The sequence below is a fragment of the Poecilia mexicana genome, unplaced genomic scaffold (genome assembly GCF_051168715.1).
Source record: "Poecilia mexicana isolate PSO_F unplaced genomic scaffold, ASM5116871v1 scaffold_2, whole genome shotgun sequence".
In the NCBI taxonomy this organism is placed as follows: Eukaryota; Metazoa; Chordata; class Actinopteri; order Cyprinodontiformes; family Poeciliidae; genus Poecilia; species Poecilia mexicana.
The window spans coordinates 58,110,981-58,119,434 of record NW_028263371.1 but is presented as its reverse complement, the minus strand read 5'-3'; the positions used below and the strand labels follow the sequence as shown (position 1 = coordinate 58,119,434).

Below are 8,454 nucleotides of genomic sequence, written 5' to 3'. Positions count from 1 at the left end.
CATAATATAAGAGTAGACCCCGCATTGGCCGCTCCGGCGCAGGAAATACGGCGGCCATCTTGGAGCGGTATACCCTCCTACTTTGCTCAACCAAAACAGCAGAAGATGCCTCAGCACTGAGGGATATTGTTGTTCAGATCGATGGATTACTGATGTGAGGGCTCCACAGACAACATTTCACAAGTAAGATGGACATATTATTGTGTATATATTGTGATTAGAATATTACTTTACTGTATTTATGTCCACCGAGATACCAGCTAATATTAGCTACAGTGCTTGGTGTAATACGGGTTCAGCCCCGCTATGAAGGCTAACTGAGATTCCGTAAATCTAAAAAAAATTAATTATTCTCTAACACTGACTTAGATTATCTGACACAAGGGCCTATATTAGAAATGAAACAATGTAACACATATTATAAAACTTATATTATGTGTTATAAAATTCACCAGCAAAGTTTACACAGGTGGTAAAGACTATTATTTATATTCTTTCACTCTGTCAAAAGTAAGATACATCCTCAATCTTCCGTTTTTGTTTTGAATGTTTCCTAAAGACATGATGTGAGGAAGAAGAGGGAGATATCTATAGAGAGAGACGGATTCACTGCAGGATGAATCTCGCATCGGATTTTGGACTCGTCGGCTGAAAAACATTTTATATATATATATATATATATATATATATATATATATAAATTCACTATTAATCATCATTTATTTGTGCCATTTTTAATCTTTATTTATTAGTGTTTGTATAGTTATATAAAATATGTATTGATATTACTAAATAATTTATTAAATAAATTATGAACGGCTGTGTGCTTTGTAATATGCTCTTCATACATCGATATCAGAATATTCCACTCCTATTCTATTGTTATAGCCACTAAGCATATTTAAATATGATGAACTATGTATTAAAAACATACTTAAAAATACAATTGTTTATAAATGTAGCTTTGATAGATGTTTGAATATGGTTTACAGTAACAAAATGTGTGTTATGATCGATTAAATGCGCTGATACGTCATTGTGCTGCTAAACACATAACGCTGAGTGGAGTGGAGTACCGCTCCAAGATGGCCGCCCTAAATCTCGTCAGCGACAATAGGCGAGAGCGGTCCATGAGGCGTCTATCCTTATATTATGTCTATGGTCAGAAGCTTCTGGACTGATGGCCACCAACTTTGATTTTCTTCTTTTCATTAGAAGAAATATATGAAATAGTACTAATACTATTACCATTTCACTTATAATATGTATATAAATAATTCATAAATAATGTATAATAATTTAATAAATATTATATATATATATATATATATATTTTATGTACATATATAAATAAAAGGCTGTAGACTTTTGGTAGTTTTTTATCTAATCTTTTGTGTTTCCCGCGTTCAGTACGCCACTGGTCCTCGCCGAGCCGCCGGCGTCGTTGCCAGGGAGACGCCAGAGGAGCCATGTTTGGAGCTGATGGAGCAAGACTCTAAAGACTCGGCCCAGAGCAGCAGCACCACGTCCAGCTCTGAAGTCCAGCCAGAATACAACGTGAGTCGAACTGTTTGCCTTCCCTCAGTTCAGGCCGCATTCATCACATTTCATCCACAGATGAACTTTGAAACAGTTCATCTCCTTCAGTAGGTTTACAAAAACACTTTCTGCTTTCAGTTTTATTCAATACACTACAAAATCTTACCAAGTAATTTTGGTCCAGTGTCTGGTGCAAATATGTTGGTTCACTTGAAATAACACAAAACTAACTTACAAGTAACTTTTCAGCAAGAAATAGGAGCTTTTTTTACATAAATAATTCCTTAATATTGATGAAGAAATAGATAAATGTTCCCATGTTATAAGTGCAATAATCTGCCATTGGAACATATTAAAACAAAAGTATTTTTTTACATATTTGTTGAAACTGTTACTGTGTCATGACAGCATGATATTAGACTGATAATCTGTTAAAAAACTGAGCTTTACTTTGTTCCAGTGCTAACTGGAAACAGCCAATCAGAGCCAGGAGGCGGGTCTTAGCGCTGTCAATCATCATCTTGTGTGGAGCTGCCAGTTTTTACCCATCAACAGATCCTGCTGTGAATGCTATTCTAGCTAGCATAGACACAGAAGACAGTGGATAAACTATTTTTCTGTAGTGGTGAGTTGTTTCTCCGCCATTGCAACATTTAGTAGCAAGTACATGAGGATTATTAACAGCGCTAAGCCCCTCCTCCTGGCTCTGATTTGTTGTTTTGGTCATTTCTTCAGTAGCTCAATGAGAAGTTGGAGGATATTGATCTTTTCACAGATCATCTGTCTCATAACCTGGTGTCAGTTTTAAGTTACTGCAGCTTCAACAGATGAAATGATGAAGTCTAAGAAAATCCCAGTCTATTTTTTAGGAATTGTTTCCTCCTGCAGCATTTAGCGTTAGCATGCTAATAAAAAGCTCCTGATGGATCAGGGCAGGTCTGCAGGCCGCCATGTTCCCTGGATGCTCTCTGCTCTCTGCGGTTGTTTTCACACAAAGTTCTGGCTGAACTCAGCAAAACATCTGCTTGTTAAGTCAGACTGCGACACGCTGCCAAATCGTTTTCTTTGGAAACACTTTAATGACCTCAGTGATTAAAAAAATGCTATAAAAAACACATTAGTTTGCTTTTTTTCCTCACTTCCTGTTGGTGACTATATTCAAAAGTACAACATTTAAAGCAGAATTTGAAGAAGCTGCAGCCCAAAATGCAAAATTTAATATTTTTGCTGAATCTGCTGCATCACAGTCGTAGTGCTGAGTCACTGTTTGCTTTCCGTTTCGCCTTTTAACACACAGGCAGATAGGAATTAAAGACTCAAACTAACAGTTTATTTGGAAAACTAAAACTTTTCATCCCAGGATTCTTGAATGGTTTTAGGTTGGAACCCGTTCACACAGAAATGATTGCGGTCGCATTTAATTAGTAGCATGAACGACCACGCAAAAAAAAAAAAAAAAAAAACTGATTACAGCAAACAAGCAAAACGAGTATCCAGTGTCGAGGCCTTTTGTTTGAATGCAAATAAGACTAAAAAAACCAACAAAATAGAACAATAAACTAAAAAGATAAACATAAGTGGACTTAACATGTATGGCAACACCTTTTGACCAACAATGAGCGCAGAAAAATTAACTCATATGGCAAGACTTGCAGAACATAAATGAACAAAAAAGAATGGATCAAAGCATGAACGCAAGCAAAACCAAAATCCAAAAGGAAGTATATTTATTTTATTTAGCAATATTAAGATTTAATACCAATTTTAAATACTAGATATATTCGTCTGAAACTTTCCACTGACCTGAAGGAATTTTCTTGTAATGTTCCTGTTTTAAACAAACTAATAAACTAAATTGTTGATTAAAAGATGGATCCCTACTTTTGTGTGCTAAATATAGATTTAGTTAACGTTGATTTAGTTTATGTCCTGTTTTATTTTGTTTAATTAAATAGTTAGGAATCTTTTTTTCCATTCCAGAATAAAGAATAATTTTTTTCTACATCTGTTTCCTCTACAAGCTGCATTTCCATTGATGATATAATTGCACAATTTGATATTTTTGAGATACATTTGCTTAATGGAAACACACAATTTGGAAAAAAACGAGTTTTTTGATTTAAAAATAAAAGTTTGTTGCTAAGATGTGGCAGTGTTTTTTGGCTGTATCAAAATTGGTTTATTTTGCAAAAACTGCAATGGAAACACTTTTTTCACATCACGAGTCACATGATCAACAACCGGACGTAGCCACTGGCAAAAACAGCAAAGAAGACGACAACAGGAAGTAGCTGGAGGATCATGACGTGGCGCGTTTTTAATGACTCGTCACGTGATTGTGATTCTTATTTTAATGGAAACACCTCAAATGTGAAATGGTGTTTTTTCGACATTAGAGGAATATTAAAGTTTTGCAGACATTTGAAACCTTGAAGCTTCATGGATGCTCACTGTCTTCCTGTTCTGTCTGTAGGATAATAAAGGTTTTGGAGTCGGTGAGCTGGTCTGGGGGAAGATCAAGGGTTTCTCCTGGTGGCCGGGCATCGTGGTGACGTGGCGCGCCATGGGCAAACGGCAGGCCAGCCACGGCATGAGGTGGCTGCAGTGGTTCGGAGATGGAAAGTTCTCTGAGGTAAAAACGCCCAGCCGTCTTGAAGAAAAGATCAGGAAAAGCTGTGTTTATCTTGGGTTTTGAACCTTTCCATGTGATTTTTGTCCAGGTTTCAGCAGACAAGCTGGACTCTCTCATGGCCTTCCCCAAGTTCTTCAGCCAGGCTTCGTACACCAAGCTGGCCTCCTACCGAAAGGCCATCTTTCAGGCAGTCGAGGTACTTTTTCAAGTTTAACGCAGCTGATTGCCCGAGTAGTTAGACCCAACACTAATGAGCTAGCATCATTTATTAGACATCATTAGTTAGAGCTAATACCATCTGTTAGAGCTAACATCATTAGCAAAAGCTAACACAGGAGCTAGCATCATTAATTAGAGACATCATTAGTTAGAGCTTTTGCCGTAAGAGCTAGCACAACGAGCAGGAACTAACATTAGTTAGAGCTAACAAAATTAGCAGGAGCTAATGCCATTAGTTAGACCTAATACCTTTACTTAGAGCTAGCACTGTTAGCAAGAGCTAGAATTATTGTTTAGAGCTAACATCACTGATTGAAGTTAACACTGTAAGTTGGAGCTAGCACCTTTAGCAGGCGCTAACGCAAAATCAAAACAAATTGAAAGATAATGAATGAATGTTTTAAAGTGGCATATTTAAGTCTTTGTAACACATCGTTCTAATATATTTATGAAAATGTTTAGAACCTGATGATAACCATAAACGTCCGAATCTCTCCTCTTCCTCCGTTTCTTCCTCTGCATTTTCATTTCTGCTTCAATGTTACATGGAGCAAAACTTACTGTCCTGCCTGGACTTCGCTAAGTTAGTCGATTTCAGTAAGTGATAAGTCCAATAAATCCCTGCAGCCGTTTTCGGACAGATGTTTCATCAGATTCAGTTCCTGAGAAGTGGAGATGCCGGCTTATGTAAACTACCAGAGCTGCTCTCAGCGTTTCCACCGTTACAGACGGTGATAAACCGTCTGTTTACACTCAGATAACCTCCATACAGAATAATGTCTCCAGCAGGTCCAGAAACTATTTACACATTATTATTTACAAATTAACTGCGTTCACACTGGATGGATTTGTTTTGATGTTGTGCAGTTTTCCATTAAATGTTCCGCCTGGTTCTTTCTGACTGCAGAAATGGAAATTTGAGTTCCTTCAACAGTGACTTCAGCTGAAGAAAATCCATGAAGATGAATATTTTCTCACTTTGTAAAGCTTTGGAGTGAGGTTTTGTTAGCCAGTCAGAACTTGAGCTTCAGGTCAAACTCAGCTGGTTTAGCATTTATGCTAGCTGGCGATGTCTCTGTTTACATTCTGAAAAATCTATAAAGAGTGAAGCAGATAAGGAAACAGATTTGTCTGGCATGAAACACTCTGAGAGGAAACGACCGATCTACCTGGAGCTTCCCAGCAGTGTGTGTGTGTGCGTGCGTGTGTGATCTAACAAAGGACACAGGTCTTTGTTACACATTGATAAAAACAGAACCACTTCCTGGTTGTTTTTGCTAATCCGTAAAGTTGAAATGTGGTTTAAAATTCTCTCAAATTCCTTTTTCTGTTTAAATGTAAAGGCATGAAAAAACGGTTTAGTCCAGTGTTTCTCCACCTGGTCCTCAGGCCCCCTGCTCTGCATGTTCTAGATGAGCCTCTAGTCCAGAACAGCTGATTCAAATGATTACATGACCATCAGGTGGTGCAGAAACCTGTCAATCACCCAGAGATACAATTCAGGTGGCAGAAGGGAAAAACCTAAAACATGCAGGGGGGGGTGAGGACTGAGAAACACTGATTTAGAGGTGAAACAAATGTTGTGTTTTTAATCATTTAAACTTTTATTTCAGGCCCAAAAACATCAACTAACTTTATATCAGCCAGTTGGATTTACTTGAGTAACTTCTACCTTTTATTTCTGCTCTGACTTGAGTAAATTTTTCTCTACTCATTGAATGAAAACCAAACATGTTTTAACCAAAATACCCACCAGACACAGACTCAGACCTGCAGTTTCTGTTAGTTTCATCAGTTTTTTATTGAAAGAAACTGATTTGGAAAAAAACTTATTTTGCCTGATTTTGTCATTTTTTTATTAAATGATTTATTGTCATTTTCATCCTTAAAATACCAACATTTCCACCTAACTTTATATTTGGGTCCATCTGATGTATTTTTAAATATTAAATGATTGATAATTTGATCAGTTACTCGGTATTTTAGTAAAAATACGTTGAAGCACTGCTACTTCAGTATAATTTTGTGAGGATCTGTGTTTTCTGTGTATTTATTTTGAGGTTTTTCTGTTTATTTCTGTTCCCCGGAGTCTCTGTGCCTCCTGTCCTGATTGACCCGGCTGTGTCTCGTTCCTGTGGGTTAGGGGTTAGGTTAACCCTAACCCTCGTTCCTGTGATTACCCTCCCTGTGTGTTTAGTTCCACCTGTTGTCTGATCCTTGCTGCTGTGTGTCAGTCTGTCTGATCGCCTTTCCGGTTGAACTGAGGAGTCCTGGTCAGCTGTCAGTCTTCCAGGTTCAGTTGCTTCCGGTTTAAGCTGTTTAAACTGCCGCGCCGCCTGAACTGGACTGTTTTTAGCTACTTCCTATTAAACTCACCACCTCTCATTCTGGGTCCTGCCTGCGTTCATACTCACCACCACAAACCACTTCATGACAAATTTTTGTTTACTCTAATCATCAGTGAGGATTTTTATTGAAGTGTTTATATTTTTAATAAGCAAAAAACATCAATACGATTAATTATCAAAACTTTTCCTTTTACCTCGTTTGTTTTTGTGAACCTGAATAATCTGTTCTGGTGTTTTTTTCTCGGTGGGTCTGGACGCCTCGCAGTGTGTGGTCAGATTTGCTCAAACAGGTGAATTTGAGATTTTGTGACGTTTTGTCGCCGACTCAGATGGCCAGTGTCAGGGCGGAGAAGACGTTTCCCCCCTGCGAGACGGACAATCCCGAGGACCAGATCAAGCCCATGCTGGACTGGGCCAACGGCGGCTTCCAGCCCAAAGGAGAGGAAGGACTCAAACCGACACGCAGCGCCAGTGAGCTAAAGACAACCTGAGTTCAGTCGCGTGCAGGAGAGGAGTGTGAGCGTCTGTCTGTGTGTCTGCAGGCAGCAACCCGCTGGACCACCAGATCCTCAACGTTTCTCTGCCAGAGTATTTCCCCAGCGCGAAGCGACCCAAAGTCAGCCCCTGCAAGGCCAAGGCTGCGCCGGAGGAGCCCTGTAGCAGAGGTAGGGCTCACCTGTCCAACGGTCTTAATTAAGAATACCATACAAAATACTTTCTCACTTTGTTTCAACGTTTTTCTTTCTGCCAGAACAAATGGTGAATGAAGTACAGAAAAAGAACCGAAGTATAGAAGGTACAGTCTGGGTGTCCAACGCTGCTGCAGCGCACAAACTCCTATCTGTGTTTTGATTCGACTCGCCTGTGTTTTTCCGATTCATCAGAGTTTTGCCTCTCATGTGGAAAGATGAGGGCAGCAACCTTCCACCCGCTCTTTGAAGGAGGCTTGTGCCAAACGTGTAAGGTGAGGTCCGCTCCAGATCGGATCTGTGAACCAGAGGATGACGGCGGTGATAAAACGCTGCTGTGTGCGTTTGTTTAGGATGTGTACCTAGAGATCTCCTACATGTACGATGACGATGGCTACCAGTCCTACTGCACGGTCTGCTGCGGAGGCCGAGAAGTCCTGCTCTGCGGAAACGCCAACTGCTGCAGGTCCGTTCCAGAAAAACGTTCAGGAATTCAGCTGCAAGAAAGACAGAAAAACTGAAAACATTATACAAGGACACAAAAAACATGGAGTCTTTCTGGAGTTTTACCCATCAGGACCTACAAAATGGTCAGATCTTTTCCAGGTTATAAAATTATTTAAAGCAGAGTTTAAAGCTGCTGTTTGCAACTTTATTTAAAAAATGTTTTACATATTTATTAAAAATGTCACCGTAATGTGAGACAGACAATCTGTGAAAAAAATCTATTTTATCCCTGAGCTCTGACCAAAACAATCAGAGCCAGGAGGAGGGGCTTAGCGCTGTCACTCATCCTCATGAACTCGCTGCCCTATGTGCTAATGTCAGAGAAGCAACCTACCGCTACAGGAAACTTTGTCTACCGTCATTGGTGGCTAAGCTAACTAGCCTTAAGAAATCTGGCACGAGTTACGAACTCTTCAGAGTTAGATGTTTATATTCATCCTCTTATTTTGAAGTGGCTGAAGATTGTTTCATTTTTTCTCCTCACGTTCTCGACAGGTGATGTGATGATTATTCTATATTC

General features: G+C 39.2%; 1 protein-coding gene across 3 annotated transcripts in view; it reads left to right on the top strand.

The window, feature by feature from the left end:
- dnmt3bb.1 (DNA (cytosine-5-)-methyltransferase 3 beta, duplicate b.1) overlaps positions 1-8,454 on the top strand; it is a 39,857-nt gene that overhangs the window by 24,010 nt on the left and 7,393 nt on the right. For all 3 annotated transcript variants that reach the window (XM_088003677.1, XM_088003676.1, XM_088003678.1), the window contains exons 6-13: positions 1,411-1,557; positions 4,013-4,171; positions 4,260-4,367; positions 7,068-7,209; positions 7,281-7,403; positions 7,490-7,534; positions 7,623-7,702; positions 7,781-7,893. In XM_088003677.1, the coding sequence (XP_087859803.1) occupies positions 1,411-1,557; positions 4,013-4,171; positions 4,260-4,367; positions 7,068-7,209; positions 7,281-7,403; positions 7,490-7,534; positions 7,623-7,702; positions 7,781-7,893 (917 nt within the window). The remainder of the gene's footprint in view (positions 1-1,410; positions 1,558-4,012; positions 4,172-4,259; positions 4,368-7,067; positions 7,210-7,280; positions 7,404-7,489; positions 7,535-7,622; positions 7,703-7,780; positions 7,894-8,454) is intronic.